At 48.8% G+C, this 25489-nt stretch overlaps 1 protein-coding gene across 1 annotated transcript in view; it reads right to left on the bottom strand.

Moving 5' to 3' along the window:
- The window catches only part of Lima1 (LIM domain and actin binding 1), an 88958-nt gene that overhangs the window by 13860 nt on the left and 49609 nt on the right, over window positions 1–25489 (bottom strand). Inside the window, exons 4-8 of the mRNA XM_021634974.2 lie at window positions 20349–20807; window positions 10364–10448; window positions 9559–9707; window positions 5493–5594; window positions 1414–1471 (exon numbers count right to left, since the gene is read on the bottom strand). Of these exons, the coding sequence (XP_021490649.2) occupies window positions 1414–1471; window positions 5493–5594; window positions 9559–9707; window positions 10364–10448; window positions 20349–20807 (853 nt within the window). The remainder of the gene's footprint in view (window positions 1–1413; window positions 1472–5492; window positions 5595–9558; window positions 9708–10363; window positions 10449–20348; window positions 20808–25489) is intronic.

Below are 25489 nucleotides of genomic sequence, written 5' to 3'. Positions count from 1 at the left end.
CATGGTTAAGGTTCAAGGGCTTTGGAGAATCCCAGGAGGACTCAAGGAAAGGATAGATGGACTGGAAGCGAGGAAGGATGTCAGGATGGGTCAGGCTGAAAACACCATATGGTCTGAGGAAGGACTCCAATAATGGTGTGGAAAGGGCCGGATGGAGCATATAAGTAAGGGCCATGGGACTATGGATGGAAGGTAATCCAGATGAGGAGGATTAAGGTGGGTGGCATTGGAGGGGGGCTGGGAGTTGGATGGTGAGTATGTTGAGACCATGTAAGTGAAATATCTGCCCGGCCCAAGGTAAATAAAGCTATTATAAATCTAACAGGTGCCTGTGTCTTATTATTTGTGATAGCGGGTTAAATAATGCCGCCATGATAATCTTAGGGCTGATGATAATAAATAAATGTAGCCGACACCTCTCTATTTTTACTACAATAATTCACTGAGCTAGACAAAGTGGTGCCCTTGGAGGCAGAGACAGGTGGATCTCTGTGAGTTCAAAGCCGGCCTGGTCTTACATGGGGAGAAGGGTGTCTCCAGGACAGGCAGGGCTATGCAGAGAGACCCTGAAAATTGGGATCAGAAGTGGTCACAGAACCACAAGCACTGTGGCACACATCTCACAGCCCTGACTGAGGCACGCAGGAGGCAGAGGTGGGAGACATCAGCCTCTGACTTCCAGGCTCATCAGTGCAATGAGACTGTGGCCAAGAAAAAAAAAGAGACAGTAAAAGCAAACCCCAAATCTTTTCTCTTTGAGAAACCAGTCTTAAAATAACACCAAGACAGGATAAAATTATGTCAAAATGTAGGACTTCGCAGGGAAGTCCCCAGGCCTTTAAAATCTTCTCAAATATTGATGCAATCTTACTTGAACACCCTCTACTAAAGTCAGACTTGAAATCCAGTTCCAAGGGATCTGATGCCATCTTCTGGCCTTAACGGGCACTATATATAGACACATGGGACACAGACAGCATTCAGGCAAATGCCCATACACACAAAAGAAAAATAAATAAAAATCTAAAATATTAAAATATCCTCTTTGTCCCATGTTAACCATATTTAATTTTTTTCTTTTTGATTTTTTTTTTTTTTGAGACAGGGTTTCTCTATGTAGCCCTGGCTGTCCTAGAGCTCACTCTGTAGTCCAGGCTGGCCTTGAACTCTGAGATCCATCTGCCTCTGCCTCTTGAGTGCTGGGATTAAAGGCATGTGCCACTATGACAGCTAAAATATTTAATTTAACTTCTTCCTCAGCAATGAAATGTGTGATGGGTATTCAGGCACCAGTCCCTAAAACACAACAGAAACTCTGAGCTTGTTTGCTGGGGCTGTTATGTTCCTTCCTCAGCAGACAGCAGTTCGGAGAACAAGGACCCCCCCAACAGAGAGCTCAGAGCACATGCTTACAGGTGTCATCTTCAGCAGGGACAGAGTGGGCCACCAGGCTATTCTCAGCTGCAGAAACCTGCAAGGAAAAAAAAGAGAGAGAGAGATTAAGGGGCATTAAAAATAAAAGAGCAAACTGCTGCCAAGGCCATAAAAACCTGCTGACTCCAGTTAGTCACTGGCTGCCTGAGGGGAAATAACGGCCCCAGAACAGCTGAGCATTTAAACAAGAGGCAGCAAAACGTCTTTTATGAGGATATTAACGCGCCTCTCAATTACAGGGGAACACTAGAACAGACTGCGCTCGCTCGACTGCCAAGAGAGCATCATCTCCCTCATAAAGAACTCACAAGCCATCTCTTAGGAAGCAGTAGCAAAGGAAACCCGAGGGAAGGAGAGCAAACCCCCTCACGCCTTGCCGAGCACGCTCACAGCAAGGGGAAGGCACACATCTAAATACAGGAGCCATTCCTCCTCTTCTTTTCCTGGTTTGTGTGGTTTTGGTGGAAAGGTTGAGACTTGGAAGGTGGAGGCAGAGGGTAGAGAGTGGGCTCACCTGTTAAGAGCACCTGCTGCTCTTTTGAAGGACCCAGGTTCGATTCCCAGCACCCACGTGGTGGCTCACAGTCATCTGTACCTCTAGTCCCAGGGGATCCAACACCCTTCTTTGACCACTTCGGGCACAAACATGGCACACAGACATAGATGCAGGTTAAACGCAGACACATAAGATAATAATATATATAAATCTAAGAAAATAAAACAAAAACAAGGCGTTGCCACACCTGGGGACAGGGACACAACAAAAACCAACGACAAATATTCCAGCCTCAAAATGTCAGCTTTTTGTTTAACAGGAAGCAGATCTTCTGTGTTGGTATGCATCCGTTCCTCAGCAGCCATCAAAGGTAACTGAAAGAGCTGGCTCTCCCTTCCTTTCCACAGGCCAGCCTTTGCTGGTGCACACCTCCCACAGCTAGGGCCCTGCTGGTGGAGTCAATGGGCGACACCGAGTGCATACAGCAAGATGTCTGTGAACTGTGCACATGCACACTGGACACTAGGCTGTTGGCTGGCCATCACTGCACAGGGCAGGAGCTCCCGGGCAGCAGCTCCCGGGCAGCAGCTCCCGGGCAGCAGCGCGGAGAGCAGGTGCAGATGCAGAGCGACAGCGTGACAGAGCATGGCATTTAAAGAACGTGTCCTCGGGGCTGGAGAGATGGTTCAGCAGTTACGCACACTGGCGCTCCTGCAGAGGACCCGGGTTCCATTCCCAGCACCTACAGGAGATCTCGCAACTGCACACAACTCTAGTTCCAGGGGATGCAATGCCCTCTTACATTCTCAAAGGATAAGTAAAAATGTGTGTGTATGTGTGTATGTGTGTGTGTGTGTGTGTGTGTATGTGTGTGTGTGTGTTTTGTTTCTTTTAAAGAATGTTTCCTTCAGCAGACTAAAGCTCAAACGGTGCTCAGGTACTGGTTAACAAAGGGAGTCAAGCAGCCAAAAGGAAAGCCAGGGCTCTGAAAAGCCTGCAAGCATGAAGGCAGTCAAAGGCCACACACTCACAGGACGTGCCTGAGAGTATCAACTATCTTTATCCCTCTCCTCCCCACCCACTCTCCGATTTATGATTCACTTGCAATTCGTGTTCTTTTACGCTGTAATTAAAATGTTCTGATCTCGCAGTTCAGCCCAGAGTTCTAATTTCAGATCAAATCAGCGTGAAGACAATTGGGCATAGAGCATAAAAACAGAATTAAAAACACCATGGGCACCATCTTCCAGGTAAGCATTTCTTCAGTTACGCTCTTTAGGTAAAGATGGGCGATTTCAATGCTGGTATTTTTTATTTTATTTTATCTTATTTATAGACTATAAGGAACATTCCACACATATTTACTTGTTACATTTGAGAAACAACTTTCACTAGCCAAGACATACGTTCAAGAGGTAAGCGCAGTCAGATCTCTGTGAGTTTTGAGCCAGCCTGGTCTACATAGCAATTCCAGGGCAGCCAGGACTACAGGGTGAGACCCTGTCTAAAAAAAAAAAAAAAGGAAGGAAGGAAGGAATGGAGGGCCCACTATTGTAAAGATACATACAATTTATTATTCTTAACATTTTCTTTTATTTTCCATGTGAGTGCTTTGCCTGGATATATGGATATATGTGCAGCATGTCGGTTCAGAAGAAGGAGTTGGAATAACTCACAGGAGTTACAGATAGTTGTGACCTGCCATGTAGTTGCTGGGAATTGAACCCAGGTCCTTTGAAAGAGCTGCCAGTGTTCTTAACCACTGAAACACCTCTCCAGCCCAGTATGAAATTTATTTGAGGCGTCTATGACCATCAAGTAAACTATCTCCATAAAGCTGTTACTTGTTTCAGCTAAACCGTCCGTCCAATGATTAAAGCTCAAATCACAGATGTGATTTGCTGAAACTCTTTTCGGGGCTTCCCACCAACATTTGGTTGTATCTAAGCCCCTGAGGATGGCCTCGAAGGCCTTTCCAGATCCGCCTTGGCTTTTCCTGCCCCCTGCCCCGAGTTACTGCCTACTTACCACCACCACCTTGCCTCATCAATCAAATGGCGGCTCTTAAGAGGCCAGTCCCAGGCTTCTGCACTCTGCGCATCTATCCTTTTCCTCCACTCACTCCGCCCCTCCTGCACATCCCTCAAGGCTTGGCTCAGACACCCCCTCCCTGAAGAAGTCACCTTAGCTAGTTTTGAACTAGCTCCACCATCTGCCAGGGCACCCGTTGCAGCTAACATGCTAGGAGGCTGGCTTGTCAGTGTTCTTGCACATGGATTGCAACTGGATTGCAGAGTGGGAGGGGAGAGGGAGGGAGGGAGAAAGGAAGAGAGGCAGGGGGAGAGGGAAAAGGATATGAATGAGAATGAATGTTTGTGTGGTGTCTTTCTTTGTTTTCAAACAGGGACTTGCTGGCCTCAAACCTGCTATTTACACCATGCTGGCCTTGAACTCAAGCTGCTTTCACTTCCTTCACTGGTTCTAGGATTACGGTATTTGCTGCTATGCCTGGCTCCACTTTAGCTCAGTCCTTATATTAACTGACTGATATTTATATGTGGGGCGAGGACAGCGTCCATGTGGTGGTCAAAGGACAGCTTGCAGGAGCTGGGTCTCCCCTTTCATCGTGTGAGTCCTGGGACTGGACTCAGTTTCTACCCTTAGCACTTCTTACGCTTACCATACTACCTAGGAAGCCTCGAGGGAGGGCTGGAGGCGTGAGTCAGCGGTGTGCACGAGGCCATCGGTTAATTACTAGTATAACAGAACCAAAACCAAACGGGTAAACAGCCTCGAGTGAGGCCATAAAAAAGGTTTTACAAAGAGAAGGAAGAGTATTAAGCCAGAGAGGTGGTGCCATGAGCCTGTAGCTTCAGTTACTTAAGAGGCGGGAGGGCTGCTTGAACGTACAAGATGGAGGCGAGCCTGAGCAACAGGCTCTTCATCTCAAAACAAAATTAAGACAAAACAAGCAAATGGAAATCTTAAAAAACACATTCAGTGTGTACTTAAGAAGGACATGTGAGTGCTTTAGCAACTATCTCGGGGCTGGAGACACGGCTCAGAGGTTTAGATCGCTGCTCCTGCAGAGGACCTGGGTTCAGCTCCCGGCACCCAAGTGGTGGCTACAACCACCTGTGACTCCAGTTCGAGGGGATTCAGTGCCCTTTCTGGCTCCGAGGGCCCCAGTCGCGCGTGGTGCAGGTACATGCATCCAGGCAAACATGGATGCACATGCAATAAAATAAATCCCAAACAAGTTTCAAAAACTAAAATGACAGCCCTGGGCAAACAGATTTTTATGAATGAGTTTAGTTGTTTGGTTTTTTTTGCCTTCTGAGCATTTGCTGAACAAAAGAATTTTCCATTGAAGGCCCATTCCTCGGCCAGCTGTGAGCTGCAAAGCTTCCCAACTGAAGCTATGCGACCTGCAAAAATGACAGTCTGCCCTGGCAGCTGCCACCACATTCCCAGACGCTGCAGCCTGCGCTCAGAGCCCCTTCTAACGTTAAGCTAATTTACAACACTCGCTTCCTTGGCAGCTGGACCGAGGCATTCCTACCTTCTTCCCTTCCTGAGGGGAGACCTCAGGACCCGGGGGCACGTTCTCCTTTTGTTCCGACCTCTGGGTTCTGACTTCGCCGCCGCTGGCTCTCAACTCATTCTACAAAATGAGAACAGCCGGTGAACTCAAAATGCTCCCCATTCCATTCTCCTCACGGCACATCTTTCAAATAAACTTGGAATGTTTCTTATTAAAAAAAAATGCTTTCTCCTAGAACTCAGGTCAGATCAAGCCCCTGTCACAAGCAGAACCCGCTGACCAGTGAAATGACAAAAGCAGCTGTGTGAACACATACCACCGAGTTAAATATCTGTGCGCCTGTGTCAAACTGGATGAGCATTAGAGCACAGACACACAGACACGGACACACACAGGCCGTCCCATCCCCACACGGCATGCCTGTGGTTCACGCTCTAGTGGCACAGCTTGTGAAAATGCAAAGCTTGTGAGTTTGATCCAGAGAAGACCATTCTGGAGCAGGGAAAGAAGATGCCAAGTGCCAATGATTGAGAAAACATACTGACCATATGGACAAATGCCCGGCCTGGAAAGAAAGACAGCAATGATAGACACATATAAAAACCAAAATTATATTCAGTGATACGATAAACAGTCTTTTTTCTATGGCGCTTTCAAAAACGAGTTTTCAACATGAAATTCATAAAGATATACCTTAATCTACCTGTCATGTCTGAGCCTCAGCGTGAAAACCACGCACTCGTAGCATGAGGACTAAGGAGAACAACCATGTCTTTTTTCTTTGCGGAGGAGAACATTAAAGTTAGCTGACGTACTAGAACTGAAACCGAGCAGGAGGGAGAGGAGCACGGCACTTCCTGCCTTTCCTGTGCTTTCTTTCCTGGAGTCCCCACACCCCTTTCTCTCTCTTTCTGACAGCATAGTCTAGGCTGGCCTCAAACTCACTATGTAGCCAAGGATAACCTGGACTTTTCCAACCTTCAGCCTCCGCCTCTCATGTGCTGGGGCTGCAGGTGTGCGGCAGCACACGCAGGTGAGAGTGGATGTGATGAGCTTGCTAAGCACCCTAGGGTGGGCAGTCTCCGCTCTGGCAGAGGCTGGTGAGGAGGAGATGCCTCCTGTGCCCACCTGCAAGGCAGAGCACACAGCCGCGCCCTTGCTGTGCGTGTCTCTCGGAACTCACTCGAGCTGCCTTCCAGGATGGGCCTGTTAAATCGTATATTCGCTAAGGAATTTGAGACATTCTTTGAGGATGAGATAAAACACCACGCTTCCCACAAGAACTTCAAAAGCCGCCTCAGCTCTTCCAATCTCCAGAGCAGAACTGTAAAGAAGAAACTCAACAGGAGTACGTTCTTAGAGACAGGCTCGCTGTGGCCTGGCGGCCCTGGATCTGGCTTCAGAGTTTCACCCAGCCTGTGTCGCTCTACCCTTGAGGCTTTGTTCTGTTTCCAAGGAGGTGCAAAGGCTGTCGCTCCCCTGGTGCAGTGCTTGCCTGGCCAGCATAAAGCCCTGGGTTCCACCCCAGCACCATAAAGCCATGTGCAGAGGAAAACCCTCTTGGGAGCCGGAGGCAGGAGGATCAGGAGTCCAGACCAGCTTTGGCTACACAGGCAGTTTGAGGTCAGCCTGGGATACTCCAGACTTTCAAAATGAAGAAAGAAAGCACAGCCAGCAGGAGGGTGCTTTATTCCCGCCAGGCCTGCTGCTCTTTCCAGTGTGCTAAAAACAAAACAAAACAAAAAACAAGGTCACTAAACAGGTTTCTCCACCTGAGGAGTCAATTGGGTGGGATGTTTGCAGCAGGAGGGCACAGACAGACAGACAGACACCTCTAGTAACAAGCTCTGCTCCTCGTCGTCCTCTCTGTTCCTCCTGATCCATGTTCTCAAAGAAGCTTAGTCTTTATTTTCTGTTTGTTTTTTGAGACAGGGTTTCTCTGTGTAGCCTTGGCTGTCCTGGACTCTCTTTGTAGACCCAGCTGGCCTCAAACTCACAGGGACCCTTGTGTCTCTGCCTCCCAAGTGCTGGGATTACAGGCGTGCGCCGCTACCCGGCTCTGAGGGAAGCTTCACTCTGCTCCCTTGTCCCTGTGTCAGCTCTCACTTGATTCAAAAACTACTGTCAAACCCTGGGGTGAGAACGAGGGTATCATTCTCCCAACGTGGTTAAGACCTTTGGCCATCAATAGCTCTTGCACTCTGAAATCACCCAAGGGACGCTGGGCTAGGGATGCCGCTCAGCAGTACTGGACCTCTCCAGCCTGCTGAGGGCTTGGGTTCAGTTGCTGGCACTACAGCAAACAAACAGGAGATTCTAAGAACACAGAAGAGGCTGTGATGGCACACTGTGCGCCCGTCACCACAGCACGTGGGAGGGAAGCAGAGTTAAGGCAAGCTTGGGCTACAGAGTAGAATCTGATCTCAAGTCAGGCGGTGGTGGTGGCAGCAGCACGCGCCTGTAATCCCAGCACTCACAGGCAGAGGCAGGCGGGTCTCTGAGTTCGAGCCAGCCTGGCCTACAGAGTGAGTTCCAAAACAGCCAGGTCTACCTCGTGAGACCCTGTCTCAAAACAAAAACAGTAAGATAAAAAAAGAATAACAGGTTTTGGGGCTTCGGCGCTGCTGAGTGGAAAACTGTCTTTCCTGAATATGTGACGTTCTGCTTTGATTCTTAGCACTGTGGGGTGGGGGCGGGGGGGTTGGAATGCCAACTTTTTCATTCCTCAAGCATGTCATCTTCCAGTTAGTCCCACACCCTCTTTTCTTCTTCTTCTTCCTTCTTCTTCTTCTTCTTCTTCTTCTTCTTCTTCTTCTTCTTCTTCTTCTTCTTCTTCTTCTTCTTCTTCTTCTTCTTCTTCTTCTTTTTCAAGACAGGGTTTCTCTGTGTAAACTTGGCTGCCTCCTGAGTGCTGGGATTTGAGGCGTACACCTCTACCACCCGGCCACCCCCTCTTTTCTATACACTCTTCTTCCTCTGCAGGAAAGCATTACATCATAAGAGTTAAAGATTCAGCAGACTGGCTTAGTGTCACAAGCCTGTGATCTCAACACTTGGAAGGCAGAGGCAGGCAGAGCTATGAGTTCGAAGACAACCTGGCCTACAAAGTGAGTGTCAAGACAGACAGAGCTACACATAGAAACCCTATCTCGAAAAACCAAGAAGACTGAGTAGACCATGTAGAGCTCCTCTTACACGGGGAATTAAGTCCTGAGCCTCAGGCATGCTAGGCAAGCGAGGTATCATGGGACCACGCCCCAGCTCCCATAGAATTGCTTTTAACAGAATGTCCAGGGAAAGCAGATTAGTGCTTCAGTGGGTGACTGTATAAACACGGTTTTCTCTGGGGGATGACAGGAAGGTTCTGGACTTAAGACAAGGTGATGGTTGTACAATCTGTGAATACACTAAAAAAGTTTAAAATCACCTAAGTATGCTCTTGGTCTATTTTTCCTTGTGGAGCTCAGACCCAGGGCCTCAGGCAAGCTAGGCAAGGGCTCCCCCAGTTAGACCCATCATCAGACAGCCTGTGCTTCAATAAAATGGTGATTTTATGCTAGACGGACATATTTCAATGAAAAACTTAACAAAAATACCCCACATTAATGTTCAATGCACTTACTATTTTTTTTTTTATATTTCCCATGATTCTCTTGAAAAGGGAAACAAGAGTTGAAGATGTAACCCAAAGTAGAATGTTTGCCCAGTGGATGCAAAGGCCTGAGTTCAACCCTAAGCACAAAACCGAAAAGGAACTCATAGTCCATGTTCCTGTCAAAGCTAAGGAGAGACCACTTCTTCCTCAGTGACAATGAAAAAGCTCTGCAGGAAGTCCTGACACCACAGCTGGTGACATTACCGGAAACCAGTGAGGTGGACACGGGCATCAGCTGGGGACCAAAATCAAGACCAGAAAATGTTCGCTTACAAAGGAAGCAGGGTTGGGGGGCCTGGTCAGGGGTTGGGGGGCTGGGTCAGGGGTTGGGGGGCTGGGTCAGGGGTTGGGGGGCCGGGTCAGAGGTTGGGGCCCAGGAGACTTTCCTGGTTGCCCTGTCAGGGGATGAGAACGAAGCAGGGCACGTACCGTGTAGCTGGCGGAGCTGCTCTGCTTGGACACGGCAGCCTGGTACTTGGCCATGCGGTCCTTAATGGAGGTTTCGGAGAGGCGCGGCCGCTCCACACTCCGCTTACCCTCGATTTTCTCCGAGGTGAGTGCAGAACACGAGAACTGAGCTGGGGGTGTGAAATCACAGGCTTTGTTAGAGGAACAAAGGGTGACTGTAACCTAGCGCACAACCGTGCCTATTACAAGCACAAGAAAGGCCAGGTATGGCGGTAACACGCCTTTAATAACAGCCCTGGGGAGGTTGACACAGGAGGGACACAGGTTCAAGGCCAACCCCGGCTTTTTAAAGAGAAGCAAGCAAAAAAACAAAGCCAACAGCGGAAAGAACACAAAAGAAGAAAACCAGAACTATAGTTGTCTTTCATAAGGTAGTTTTAATTCGCCTTCCCAGTATTAAGGGAATACCTCCAGGTAAATGTACATTTTATATACACACTCACACACAGGATTTACAGTGTTGTAATTCACTTATTTTTTTGTGTGGTGCTGAGGCCCAAACTCGGGGTCTTGTGCACACGAAACCCCTGGCTGGCACTAAGGTCTAGGGTGGGCAAGCCTGGTCAGGGATTCAGGGAGCACTGCCGTCCCCCACTCCAGATGGCTGTGGAGCACATCTCCTGCGGCCCCTCCAGGCACCCAGGGACAGATCACGTTTGCAGAGAACGTGCGCTGGGTGTGGTGCACTCCTGCCTGTATTCCCAGGGCCTAACGGTGCCTTTCTTCTTCAGAGGCACGGGTTGTGAGTGCAAATCCGCTCGCTTACCTGGACCTATTTCCAAGTCATCCTGGGAGCAGCTGTTCTCAGAGAGCCTCCTTCCGCCTGCGCTGCGGCTTTGGGTCCAAAGACTCTGTCGGGAAGACAGGAAACACTGACTAAGGTCCCCGGCTCTCTCATTAGGAAAATCCAGACTAGAAGCCACACACTCACGGGTGTTCGCAGGTTAAAATAGGTAACTATGCACACAAAGCCTTTGCTCTTGCCCGCCGCCCAGCCAGCTTGCACGGTCGCTGGAGGAGAGTCCTCCCGGCTCTCCTGGCAATGACGCCCCTCGAGACCGTGAGGCGCAGGCAGCACCCGCTGTTCTCCCTCGCCACCTCACTGTGGCGGCCTCCATCTCTGCTTTCTTAATGATCCCATTATCTTCCTAATTGGTTCTCTTTCCACCTCCTCATCCAGCCTTCCTGAGGCTGCCAGCAGCCCAGCTCATAAAGTCATTATTCTGAAGCCGAAGCCTCCCCTCAACTCCCCTCTTCACACTTCTTCCAGAATTCCCAGTAAGACCTTGACCGCCATCGTGAGTGAGCAGACTCCGGTGACCCTCCTGGGATGCCCAGCGCCTCCCTCACCTCCTCTCCGGGTATTCTCCGCCACATCCTTTATCCTTCAGGGAACTCAAACTGCTCTGAGGACCACGACCCAGCAGATGAGACTCCGTGTGTCGCGTTTGTCCTTCTGTCTAGCAACAGCTATCCTTTTTCTACATACATTTAGCTGCTCCTTCCCAAAGACCGAGGGCGGCCAGCCCAATCTTGCTAGACCACTGTGCCGTCCTTTCGCTGGCCTGCAAGCTCACTGGGGGGACCATGCCTTGGCCCTCGCTGGCCTGCAAGCCCGCTGGGGGGACCATGCCTTGGTCTTCGCACACTTCCAGGACATGTAGCTTAACGTGTTTCTTCAGTGCTGGGGATTGAACCTGGGACCTCGCACAGGCCAGGCAAGAGCTTTGTGTTAAGCTATGCTGCAGACACAGCACAGATTTCCGAATATTCTGATTCCTGAAATCCCCACATTCTGTGTGTCATATTTTCGATAGACCTTTAATTATAGTTACCAGGTGGCGCACATCCCTGTAGTTAATCTGTCAGAGGCTGGGACCAGGGAGTCAAGGCAGACTCGGCAAACACGGGGGGCCACGGGAGACCCCCTCATAAAACCCAAGGTATGTAATGTTTTCAATTACAGTTTCTAGGACTTGACAACCTGCAGAGGGAATTACTGAACGCCAATGTGCCGAGGACATTAGAGACACTTCCCTGCAACCCCCCCTCCCGACTCCCTACTTCCTTCCAGGCTGAGGATCAAACACAGTGCCAGTGCCCCAACTTCCTGGGTAAGTGCTCTGCAGCTGAAGCTTTTTAGTTTAATACCTGAGAAGCTTTTTTTTTTTTTTCTTTAAATCAAAAGGAGTTAGCCAGGCAAGGGCAGTTAGCCAACCCGGGCAGCCTGTGATGCTGAGCTCTGGACAATGCTAAGAGACGCAGTCACTGCCTTCCACAGGGAGAAAAGGTGGGAGCCACTCCGGCCTGTTGCGTTAGCTCCAGAGACCCTTTTCACAAAAGCACTGCCTTGCTGAGATCATTTTGATTCCTTTGTAGGAACAGAGGTTTTTATCGTGTTTGTCTCTTATTAGTAAACACTAATAAAAGTAATTAAGCTTTTAAATACAGTGAGCTTACTGACTTCATAAATTTACTATGTATTTAAAACAATTTATTCCTTGTTAGCGCCAATTATCCTATAATAATATACTTCAAATGAAAAACAAAATAAAGCTGAGGATGGTGACTCAAACCTGTAATCCCAGCACGGGGAGACCGAGGTAGGAGGAGTGTCATGGCTTCCGGGGGAGACCTTGCCTCATAAAACCCAAACAAAGCCCTACCTCTGCCACATCATACTCGGGTCGGGCTCACTCACATTAGCTACAGCTAGAGGACTTATTTGGCTCTGGGAAGAGGAAAACGACAGTCAAGGTGGGCATCAGGGTTGGCAGGACCATCCACATTACTGGCTTTGCAGTCCGCTCGGGCCCAGCTTGATGCCGGAGGACGGGATGAAACAGGTCATGGGGTCCAAGAAGGAGAACCAAAAATAAACCTTTTCCTTTATAAGTTGGCTATCAGTTCTTTGGTACAGTGAGACAATTAACAGTGATCACTCAGGTTCCAAAAGTTCAACTCCAATGGTCAGTGTGCTATGAGACAATTAGAGAAAAAGGTCGGAACTTAGTATTTTTCAGGACTCAAAAGAGGAAAACTCCTGAAAATTACAAATATATCTCAAACTAAAGGAAAATGATTTTTGCAGTCTGTCTCTTTCCCCCTACCCTTCTTCCCCTTCCTACTTTCTTTACATTTATGAGGGCAGAGGATGAGATAGGGTCTCACCATATAAACCAGGCTGGCCTTGAACTTATGACTCTCGGTTATACATTCTTCTTTTTTAATGTGTGCATGTGTGAGTGCATGCATGTGCACATACACACGAATGCACACATGTTCCACAGGGTACATGTGGAGGTTGGAGGCCAACTCGCAGGACTTGGCTCTCCTGCCACTATGGGTTCCCGGGATCTGAACTCAGGACCTCTGCCCGAAAATCTCGTGCTTTTACCTGCCCTGCGCCTTGCTAGCCCTAAGTACTTACTAGTTTTTAAAAGCAAGTATTTTCTCACATGAATTTTAACAGTCACGTACGTGCAGAGACACACTGTGATCAGGCTCTGCTCTCTTCTTTTTCTTTTTTGAGACAGGTCTCACTATGTAGCCACGGCTGGCTTGGAACTCGCTATGAAGAACAGGGTGGCTTTGAACTCACAGTGTGACCCCAGAACCCCACTCCCCCTTTGTAAAGCCATCCTGGGGGTGTACACTTGCAATCCCAGTGCTGGGAAGTGGAGGCAGGCGGCTCCCTGACGCTCACTAGTTGCCTCACTAGCCAGTGAGATGGCTCAGTAGATAAAGGCACTTGCACCAGGCCTAAGGATGACTTTGGGCCCCCTGCCTTCCTGACTGCCACACAGTAGTCTCCGTAAGTGTGCCCTTCCCCAGTGAATGATCTGAAAACCACAGACTAAACCACCAATAAAGGTGAAGACTGGCCCTGGAGGCCTTCTTCTGAGGCAGGGGGATTCGGCTACAGGTCCAGCAGGGAGACCTTGTCTCACAACAAAACCAAAACTCAAAACAGAACAACCCCCAAACCAGCAAAACAACAAATCCTAAAGACACTCTGGGTTCCACAGGGGCCGTGGAGACACTTCCTGGATGGTCTGGTGTGGGCAGCTGGGAGGTCAGGGCTAGCCTGGGGCAAACCTGGGAAGGAGGGCGTGGACTGGTTCTGAGGGGGAATGTGATGCAGGCAGCCGCAGCAGCCTCTGCTGTCACTTCAAAGTTTCACCTTCAGACCAGAGGTGCTAAGAACGAGGATCTCCAGCACATTTCAGATTCCATGTGGACTCCAGTTTACAAGATTGTGAAATGCAGGGGAAAAGTAGTATTTCCCAAGGATGTCAGGGAAAAAAGCCCAAACAGAACAAAACAAGAAGGGGTGTATGCCATGTAGTCACACACACACACACACACACACACCACACACACACACATACATACACACATATATACATATACACTTTCACACACACACACTTACACCACGTATATACACCCATACACCATACACACTACATACACCACACATACACACATGCATATACACATATACACGCACTCACACACATACACACCCACATACACACTTATAGACATAAACACACCACAAACATACACCCATACACCATACATACCAACACACATATACACACATACACTCACACACAGACATAAACACACATATACACATATACACACATACACTCACACAGACATAAACACACACATACATACATACACTCACACACAGACATAAACACACACACACACATACACTCACACACAGACATAAACACACACACACATATACACTCACACACACACATATACACTCACATACACACAGACATAAACACACATATACACATATACACACATACACTCACACAGACAGAAACACACACATACACACATACACTCACACACAGACATAAACACACACACACACATATACACTCACACACACACAGACATAAACACACATATACACACATACACTCACACAGACATAAACACACACATATACACGCATACACTCTCACACACACATATACTCACACACACACATACACACATACACACACATGCACACATACACCAGATTTGTGTATCATTTCAGCCTTTTTTACTTGGACACAAGGACACCAGAGGAGTGCTACTCTTTGCCAAGGATCAAAAAGACACTTCAAGGCTCTTCGGAACTTCCGAGGGCGGGGCTCACCCTACCCTACAAGCCCTCCCTCCTTATCAGCTGACTGAGCATCAAGCCTGGGGTGAAGGTCTCCTAGATATTTCCCCTGAGCCCACCAATCAAACAGACCAATACACATCAATAAAAGGTGAACAGGTGAGACTTTTATCCAGGAGTCTGTAGAATAAGTTTCCTAGAAATAAGGAAAGAAAGACAGAAAGAAAAAAAGAAAGAAGAAAGAAGGAAAGAGAAAAGAAAGAAAGGAAGAGGAGTTAGGTCATAACTGATTAACAGGGCGAGATTTCTTACCTCATCTACCCTTATCTTTAAGAACATTCTTCACTCTCTCTTTGTAGCTCACACTTGCCTGACCTCAAGGCAATCCTCCTGCCTAAGCCTGGAGATTGTTGGGGTTATAGGCATGAGTCAGCATAAGTTAAAACCAGGTGTGGTAAGGTGTGTGTGTGTGTGTGTGTGTGTGTGTGTGTGTGTGTGTGTGATCCCAGTGTGAGCACAAACACAGGTGTGGCAATGTGTGAGTAATCCTAGTGTGAGCTCGGACACACTCGTGATCACTGGAGCCAGTCCAGTTGAGCGCCAGGTCCAGTGAGATCAGTGAAAGACCCGGACTCAAAAACAACAACAACAACAAAAAAGGTTGATGAGACAGGGTTTCTCTGTGTAGCCCTGGCTGTCCTGGAACTCACTGTGTAGACCAGGCCGGCCTCAGAGATCCGCCTGCCTCTGCCGGGATTACAGGCATTCACACTGAGGCTGACTCAGAGCTTATGAAGAGTCCCTTACTTCACTCCTTCACTTCCTTCTACCTTTCCATTGGGCCTTCCTCCAGATTCTCGTATTTCCCAGAGCAAAGGGTGGGGAAGCATGGGTTTTACAGAAGAATGGGATTGTGCTGACCTGTGTATAGAAATTGTTAGGAATTAATGAACTCTCTTAATTTCTCAGACCATTAAGCGATAAAAATTTTCTTCTGAACGAAATGGTTTGTTGTGTAAGAAATGTACATAAGCGAATGTGCTGGCCAGTTCAGGTCAACCAGGCACAGGCTAGAGTCCACTGAGAAAATGCTCTACCAGACTGACCAGGGACAGTCTGGGCTGGTCTTCTTGATGGATGGCTGACGGGGGAGGCCCAGCCCATGGTGGGTGGGACCATCCCCGGGCTGGTGTCCTGGCTTCCATAAGAAAGTAGCTGAGCCAGCCTTGGGGAGCAAGGCAGTCAGCAGCCCCTCCATGGCCTCTGCATGAGGAGCAAGCCAGTCAGCAGCTCCCTCCATGGCCTCTGTGTGAGGAGCAAGCCACTCAGCAGCCCCCACCATGGCCTCTGCATCAGCTCCTGCTCCAGGTTCCTGCCCTGCCTGAGTTCCTGCCCTGATTCCTTTGATGATAAACTGTGATGTGGAGGTGTAAGCTGACTAAACCCTTTCCTCCCAGAGCTGCTTTTGGGGCTGGTGCTTTATCACACCGATAGACACCCCAGTGAAGACGGAGAAGCACTCACCTCCACACAGGATGGCTCAACACTTTCTGCACTTCCAAGTGTTCTATAAATATTGTGCTAGCCTTACAATAAGAAAAAGCAGAAAAAGAAAAGGAAACTGATATTTAGTATCCAGTAAGCTAGTTCAGTAGTTAGAAATCTGAGGCTGGAGAGATGGCTGAGCAGTAAGGGCGCCTGCTGCCCTTCCAGGGGACCCGGGTCCCGGTGCCAGCAGCCACATGGCTCACAGCCATCCCTTCAGATGCTGCTTCTGACCTCCATGGACACCAGGCACCCATGGGTGCACATATATAACGTGTAGGCAAACATGCACACACACAAAATAAAACATAGTTGCTGGGTGGTGGTGGCCACAGGCCTTTAACCCCAGCACTTGGGAGACAGAGGCAGACATATCTATGAGTTCAAGGCCAGCCCGGTCTATAGAGTGAGTTCCAGGTCAGCCGGGGATATACAGAAAAATCTTGTTTCAAAAAAATCAACACACACACACACACACACACACACAGAGACAACTACTACCACTACCAAAAAAAACAAAACAAACAAACAAAAACAACAAAAAAACCCACAAAAACCTAAAAGACAAGAAAACAACAAAATAGAGATATGTGTGTGTATAATGATAGCACTTATAGCATCTTTGGCTCACCCTGGTTGCTAGAGATGCCACGGATAGGCGCTTCTGAGCGCTTCCGGGGTGCACACTGGGCATCCAGAGGCGGAGGGAGACGGCCATGCCCTCCAGGGTCTGTGACACCCAAGTCCAGACTGAGCCCCACGCAGGAGACACAGCGCTGCTCCAAGACGCTGCCGTCCTAGCCCCACAGACACACGTGTCTCGTTGCAGTCTCCACACTGCGTTTCAGCATGTGTGACTGAAACGGAACTGGCTGGAAGTAGGAAGCAGCTAACTGGCATGAAACAGAGGAGATGACTGACCTCTGGCTGGTAAGCGACAACAGCCACATGGGGCGAAAAGCCATGAACAGTATCAGGATTCCCCAGGGGGCACCTGAACATCTAGACCCGCCATTGCCTCCCCACAAGAGTCTGCAGGATTGCACGAAGCCATTATCGTGAAACTCCAAGAAATGCGTAGCTGCCACGAGAAATCAGTTACCGTGCTCCTACGTGGTGACTAGTAACTCAGTAAAAAAGGGGTTCAGTAGGTGTGTGAACACAGATGTGGTGATGGACATCAGTATTCCCTGGAGGAGGCAGGAGCAGAAAGAGCTCAAGGCAAGCCTGGCTACCTGGGACTGCTTCCAAACAAAACAAAACAACCCAGGGTTTGGTTCTCAGCTCCCACAGAGAGGCTCACAACCATCCCTACTCTGGTTCTGGGGGATCTGACGCCCTCTTCTGGTCTCTGTGGGCATGTGCACGGTGCAGAGACACACACGCTGGCAAAGCACTCTACACAGGAAATAAATACATGTAATAAAATACGCCCACTGCCAAGAAGGCGTGTGTAAACTGTTCCTGTGACGCGGGCTTCGGCTTGATGCTCACGCCCTCTCACAGGCCTCGCTTCACTGCAGCAACACGTGTGTGCCACCACAGGTCACTGTTATGCGGAACTAAAGAAAACACCCTCATCGTTTCTGGGATCTGGCTTATTGTCAGACTGGGTCTCACTGTAGGGTCCAGGCTCCAGGCTGGCCTGACATTCCTGAGCGCTGTCTTTGTAGCTGTCACCGACCGGTTCTGAGCTACAGTTACACAGTCTTACCCTGAGAGGGATCTAGTGCCCCTCACTTCTCAGACCCAGATACTCACACATGTAGCTTCTGACCAAAGCCTCATCTGTGTGCTAAAGACAAAATGGTGCCAGCCATAGCCACAGTCTAATTGCAAACAGACTGGTTGTTCTTCAACCCAAAATAGACAAAATCTAACAGCTTGACTGAAATATTGGACTAAACAGCCAGGCACAGCGGTACATACTTTGAACCCTAACGCTAGGGAAACAGAGGCAGAAGTACCTCTGTGTACGAAGTAAGGTCCAGAGCTAGCTAGGGCTATACAATGAGACCCTCTTTCAAACACACAACCAAATACCCAAACACACACATCAAAACGTAACAAAGTATGTGTGTGTGTGGTGTGTGTGTGTGGTTCTAGAGACTGAGCAGCCTTGCAAATGCTAGGCACACACACAATGCTAAACTATAGTCTCAGCCCTGGTCAAAACTTTTTAAAGGAATTCATAATTTCCTACGTTATGCTTGTTCTGAAACAGTTTTAAAGCCAAGTGTCAAAGGACTATTTAATTTGGGAAATAATAGACACACACACACACACACACACACACACACACACAGAGGCCTAAAAAGTTTAGATAGCCACAAGGTAGGAGGACCTTCCTCTTTCCCACCCTCCTCCTTCCCTTCCTTCCCCTTGCAGGGTCAGGGGAACTGCAGCTCGCCCGCCTCAGCCCCCTGAGCGCTAAGCTCGTGAGCGTGAGTCATCGTCACCATGCTTGGCTAACGGTTGCTCTTCCTATGGCGGGTTGTCCCCCACCCCACCACTTTGACTCTTTCTTTAAATGGGCTTGTCATGACCCATCTCTCACTAGGCATTTATGAGAAAAACTGTCTCAGAGTCTTCTATATCATCAGCATTTTCGTTTGCTGCTGTCCCACTCATTTCCTACCTTGGGCCAGTTCTGACACGTGCAAGCCCTTCACACTGAATCCACAGTGTGTGCGCTGTGTGACGTCAGCCCTCCCACCCCTGGCGGGGTCTAGGAGGAGGCTTACAATGGTGCTTTGAGTCCCAGCAATGCCCCTTCCTCTCTATTTAGGATTGCTTGCATTTTTTTCATTTCCATTTAAAATTCTTCTTCCCATTTAAATATTTTTTTTTTTTTTTTTATTAAGAGCATAAAGGAGAAAAAAAGGAGCTGGCAGGCCCAGGGAACTAAAAAAGTTGAGAGGGGAGTTTAAAACTGCTTTGTGGTTCCATCTCTTGCCAATTGCTTCCAGCATTAATGCAGTTAAAGCACACAGCACACACAAAAGGATTCTATCTAAAAAAAAGGCAGCTGTCCTGGGAGTTCCTGGAAGGAACCGGCAGCACCTCTCCTGACAGAACCCAGGGTTCCAGGATTCCACGAGGAGTTATCTATTTTCTTTATCTCAGGAGGGGTGCTTCACACCATTACTTCGCCAATACAGGGATCTGGGCCAAATATTTAGCTTAAGAAAAGACAGCTTTTCCGTGTAGTTGGAATCTTAACTAAATGATGGCTTTGCTACCCGTCAGATCTGTTTATTTCATTATGAGGTCCCTCGTAACAAACCATTCCGTGTACAACGCCAGATACGTAGGAAAGTATGAGAGAACTGGAAAAACTGACCGGCTCTGCTGCCCTGGAGTGTGCTGGAAGGCAGGAGCATATGCAACTCATTTTCTAGTTAAGTAATTCCCTCTGGGGATTTGGTGTGCAATCCACATGAAGGATCGAATTTCATTAGCAGATGCAGGAAAATGCAACCCTGTGCATTTGCAAGTCAAAACTCCTGAAAGCTACACTGGTCCGGCTCTCAGCAGGGATTTTTCCTGGGAGAGGAGTTTGGCTGATAAAAAACATTTGTTGGGAGGCACAGATGAGCAAGAAGAGAAGGGAAGGGGCTCGGCTAGCCCTGAGACACTGAGCCTCAGTCTCAGTGCTCAGCTCTGGCCTGAGTGCTCAGTCTGCAGCTGTGTCCGAGCCATAGTGAGTCCAGCAGCCATTTCACCCCAGGGCTGCAAACGACAAAAGACACAGGAAGACAAATTAAAAGGGTAAGTGTGTGGGAGCACACGGTCCCATCAGTGTCCAGTTCTTTTCATTTTCAATTTGTAGGTGCTGAGCCACATCCCAGAATGAGCTAGACTTGACATGAGATGGGGGGAGGTGGGGCACTCACATCTCAGCAACCGTGGAAACAGTTCATTTGAGGCTTTTGCTAACGAAACTCGAACCAAAAGACACACTGACCACACATTCTACTCTGTCCAGCTGACCAGGCTTGGAAAACCAGACTCTGTCACTACGGGTTTCCAGGAGTGAACTCCACACCCGCCCAGCTCTTACCTTGGCTGGAGTGTGTTCGCCTTTCTCAAACATCATCTTCAGTCTGGTCAGTGGAACACTGTATTTCTCTATTTTGCCCGAAGCTTCCGTGTTTTCACTTATCTCAGCTTTCTCCACTTCATGCCTGGAATCTCCCAGACAATTTTCCATTTTCTGACTTTCTGTGGCTTTCCGATCCTGGCTGTCCTCTGAGCAGGGATACGGACACTGAAGGGTGGCTTCCGGATGAGACCCAAGGCTAGGCTTGGGCTGGGTCTGTTCTTCCTGGTCAGCTCTGGCTCCAGAAGAAGTGCTGTGGGTCCCCTCGGCAGGGGGGTGATCTGGCGTGAGGCCCCCCTCTCTGCTGATGCCCGGCAATGTGTCTGTGTGGGGCTCCGCTCCGGCCACGGGGCTCTCCCACTTCTTCCTCAGCACTGACAAGGCCCCTCTTCTAAAGTGCTGGGGGAGGTTTTCGGTGTTCTAGGAGAAGGAGAAGTAAGTACCAGTTATAACTTGCCTTCTGCAACAGCCAAACACGCGTCTTCGTAAAATGAAAGTTGAGACTCCAAGCCGCGCCTGGCGCACGGCTGGCTCACAGCTGCGAACAGTTGCTGCCCGGCCGCAGGGCTGGAGCATCAGCCAGGGCCCGGAGAGGGGAAGAGGGAAAAAGCCAGGAGCTGAAGCAGGAAGTGATAAAACAGGATAGCCTTATAAGGACAAAGTGAGCAGCGTGGACAGCCTGGATCTCCTGTACTTACATCGGAAAGGAGAGGTTTTTTTTTTTTTTTCCTCCCAAGACTCACCCAGAAAGCAAGAAGAAAAAGCAGGGTGCTAGGTACCTTCAACCTTGTAACTAACTACACTTGAATAAAAGTTCACCTAGGTATGCCACAAAATATAAAAGAGTATCCATGCTAGGAATTTTTTCCTTACAAAAAACAAGACAAAGATTCGGTACCTATGCAATTCCAATTATGGTTATGGAGATTAATGTCAAGGACTTGCCCTCTCTATAAAGTGTATAGACTTACCGTTTTTGCATGGGTGGTATTACTGGGCAGCTGACAGAACTTACACGCACAAAAACATGTTTTTCCTGGGTCAAACAGGGACCCTGTGCATGGCTGGCAAATGCTCTACCACTGAGCAGCAATCCCAGCCCTCAGATTCTATTTCTGCATAATAATCTAATCTTTCCTCCGTTCCCCTCTCTGTTATTTATCTATATCTAATTTGTAGCCATCTTGGAAAATTCATCATTTTGCAGATCCTCTGGCTGAGAAACACACGGGCCTCATAAGAAAAGAGAACCACCACCCACTCTGATACTCACAGGACACACATTTACACGCACACCGAAGAGGGTCAAAAATGATAAAGCAGAGCCGGGCATGATGGTACACACCTGCAACCCCAGCACTCGGGAAGGCTGAGGCAGGAGGATCTCTGCGAGTTTGAGGCCAGTCTGGTCAGCCACAGAGACACAGAGAAATCCTGACTCGAAAGACAAAACAAAACGATAAGAAGTGATCCAACAGACTGAAAACAACCTGCAAACTGTCGTGCTGCTGAGTAACAGTGGAGAACATGTCTGCTGAGGTAAAATTAAGCATCCTTTGCCTTGAAAGTCCTAAAGGAACCAACCGCCTCTGGCCGCCAGTACCTTCCTACTTTCATTCCTGCTCTCTGAGTCCTCAGGATCTCAACAGGAAAGAGAGGGCAGACCGCGGAGGACCGGAGGACCGGAGGACCGGAGGACCTCGGGGAATTAGCAGGATTAGCAGCTATATTGGGAATTAGGTCTCTCACTCATACTCTCCTGAACACGGAGACAGTCACTTCAGCGAGGTGCAGTGAGGCGTGGGTAGCCAGGGTTACAGAAGAACCACGGGCTGGAGGCTGTACACCCAGACACAGGCAAAAGAGCACAAAAGGCTCCTGCCAGGCGTGACGGCACCAATCCGTTTCCCAGTTACTGGTAGCAGCTGGGGAATCGCTTGAGCCCCTGGTGTTTCAGACTCACCTGCACAACACAGGTGAGTCAAAAAAGAGGAACAAACGAGAGACGTCCCCCAAAGCTACAGCAGCCAGCAGAGCTATGACCTCCTGCCACAGACTGGATGAATCACCAGGGCTCTGCCTTCGCCTGCCCTGGCTGGCCTTCACGGGAGCCCTGAGAGGCAGAGCCACGGCTGCTTCAGTGCCCCGACCCCACTCCTCTCAGACACACCCCACGGATCACTGTATTTTTACTGACTTAGAAAGATGCTTTTCAATTAAGAAAAAAAAAAAAAAAAAAGCAAATTATAAGTCAGGAAGATCTCATTTTACATTATGAGTGAATGTAATTATGAGCACAGAAAAGCGGTCCAGGAGTCATTAAGATGTTTACAGCTCATTATGTGCACGCATGTTTGTGTATGTGCGTGCACACATGTGTTCATGTGTGGAGGCCAGAAGACAGCCTCAAGTGTCACTCCTCAGGTACTACCTAACTTTTTTCTAAAGATGTCTCTCTTTCCCCTGGAACTCAGTCAGTAAGCTTAGACACTGGCTGGACCCCGAGCCCCGGGAATTCTCCTGTCCCCAGCCTTCCCAGAGACGAGACTGCAAGTGAGTGCTCCCACAGCCCGTTGCTTTTTTAAACATAGATTCTGGGGATCGAACTCAGATCCCCACGTCTGCAAGGCCAGCCCTTTACTGAGCTCTCTCCCTAAAGAGCGACTTACGGCACGAATGCCCTCCTTTTCTAATAAGTACATGTTTATAATAACAAGTGTGAGAACAAAGCCAAAGTGAGAACTAAATAAAGCTGCTGTTCCCATTAGCAGAGTGAAACTCTCCTCTCTGTTACGAGGAACAAGCACAGAGGGGGTTGGCTGGTGGAGGACTAGCAGTGTCCCAGACGTGGCTGGACGGAAGACATCCTTTAGAGAGCGCCTTCAGGGGGCGTGCAAATCCTCCTTTATTCAAAACTGCTTCATCTCTGCTGTGTCCGTCACCTGCCTTCTGACCCCACCCCCTGAAATAGCTACTAGCAGCATAAAGCATATTGTTTCTCTAGTCCTAACTGTATCATGATTTTTCCTTTTTGGTGGTGGGTAAGTGCATAAAGATATCTGATAGTCAGAGGGTGAGATCCAATGCGAGGCTCCGCATCTTTGGAATGGTTATTCTGTCTGCGTAGCATTTCACTGACACCCACAGACTTTGGGGCTCATTCATTTCAGTGCTTGTTATTTTTTTATTGGCAAATTTTTCAGAAATAAATTTAATTAAGCAAAAAGGAGCTCCTGCTAGGGAAGGAAGAGAAGGACTGTAATCCCAGCACTCTGGAGGCTGGGGCAGGGGGACCACAAGTTTTTAGCTAGCATGTGAGACTATATCTCAAAAAACAGAAACAAAAACAAACCAGAAAGCCGAGCATAGCGACACACACGTGTGAAGCTAGTGCCAGGAGGGCAGGCCAGGGAGGTGCTTAGGGCTTGCTGGCCAGCCAGGCTAGCCTAGCTGGTGGGCGCCAGGCCAGGCATGGAGATGCTACCTCAAAACACCAAGTGTGTGGTGCCTCAGGAGGAGCAACACCTAAGGTTGCTCTCCCTTCCACACGCATGTACATGTGTGCCCATGTACAAACATACATGCACACACACATGCTCACACACACCCCAATCAGAATACATAAAAGAGGATGGGCTCTTAAAGGTGCAGCTTCGAGAGTGTTGAGGTGGGAGACAAAGGGGACGCACGAGGCAGTGAGGCGTGACATGGTTAAAGACCCCACGCCCTGAAGCACCCCTGGGAGAGCCACCCGGGCCATGGCAATCCTCCACCCACGTCTTTAGGACTAGAGACGAGCCAAGACAGGGAAGAGAACTACAGAACAGAAAGAACAGATGAAGCCAAAAATGAAAGAACGTTGGATCGAGAGGCCCGCGGTTACCGTGGGGTAATCGTTTACATAGATAACCTACTTCTTTCCTTGCTTGTTATTCTTTATATAACAATTCACGTGTGGGATCTGCATAATCTTACCCCATCTAACCAATCAAATTTGGACACGTTTTCCAGTTTCTATAAACTATTATAGAGGGCTACTGTGCCCTTTATCTGTGAGCCTCACTGATATATGTAGTATAGCATTTGACATCGGTAGGCTTCTGGTAAGTGGTGGTAGCATTATCAAATGGGTACTGCCAGGCTTGATGGCACAGCCCTGTAACCCCAGCTACGAAGGAGCCTAACACAAGATGGTTACAAGTTGAAGGCCTCCTTGGGCTAGAGTGACTTCAAGGTGAGTCTGGATAACTCAGCACGACCCTGTCTCAGACTGAAATGGGATAAAGGGCTGAGGATGAAGCTAAGAAACTTTCCCAGAGTGTGCGGGGCCTGGATCCATCCCCAGGACACACATGCAAACACGCATGTTTGCAATAGTAAAAACAGAAGAATGACACGGCTCTGCACACCTGCAGTGGAGCACAGTGGTCCGCCCTGCGCCTGGGCTCCGCTGTTCTTCTTCCTGTTCTCTCTCTAAGGAGGGGTTAAACAGCGCAGATTAAGGTCAAACTCTGGTTGCCGCCATTCCTGTCGAGGCTCTAGCTTTTCCTAAATCACCGGCAAGCCGCCAAGGCTCCGAGTTTTCAAGGGCCACGGTGGCTGCTTCACTTCCAGAGCCTCTTTTCTGCGAGCAGCTCCTTGCCCCAGATCCGCTGTACTCAGCAAGCCTGAGGTCACACAGAGGTAAGGCACAGGGTGCCCTCCTGTGAGACCATCCGGCCTCCAGGGGCCAGAACTCAGTCGCTTCTTTCCTGTCTGTGAGACGAAGATGCTGGACCAGTGAGCTATATCATGTGGAAATCCTGTCGGGGGTGGGAGGGTCAGTATTTTAAAAGGTAGAGGGTTGGCAGCACACACCTGTAGCTCCAGCCTTGGCAGAGGCTGAGGCAGGAGGATGAGGAGAATTTAAGATCAGCTTCAGCTGCTTAGAGAGTTGAAGGCCAGCCTTGGCTATGTGAAACACTGTAAAGCTAGGCATGGTGGCGAAGCCTGTAATCCCAGAATTTGGGAGGCTGAGGAGGACTGAGTCATATCTCAAAGAAAGAAAGAAAAGAAAATGAATAAGGGAAAGGAATGATGCCAGAAGAGGAACCAGGCACAGC

Source organism: Meriones unguiculatus, chromosome 8 (genome assembly GCF_030254825.1).
Source record: "Meriones unguiculatus strain TT.TT164.6M chromosome 8, Bangor_MerUng_6.1, whole genome shotgun sequence".
Classification (NCBI taxonomy): domain Eukaryota; kingdom Metazoa; phylum Chordata; class Mammalia; order Rodentia; family Muridae; genus Meriones; species Meriones unguiculatus.
The sequence above is the reverse complement of the archived record's forward strand: the minus strand, read 5'-3'. Positions and strand labels throughout refer to the sequence as shown.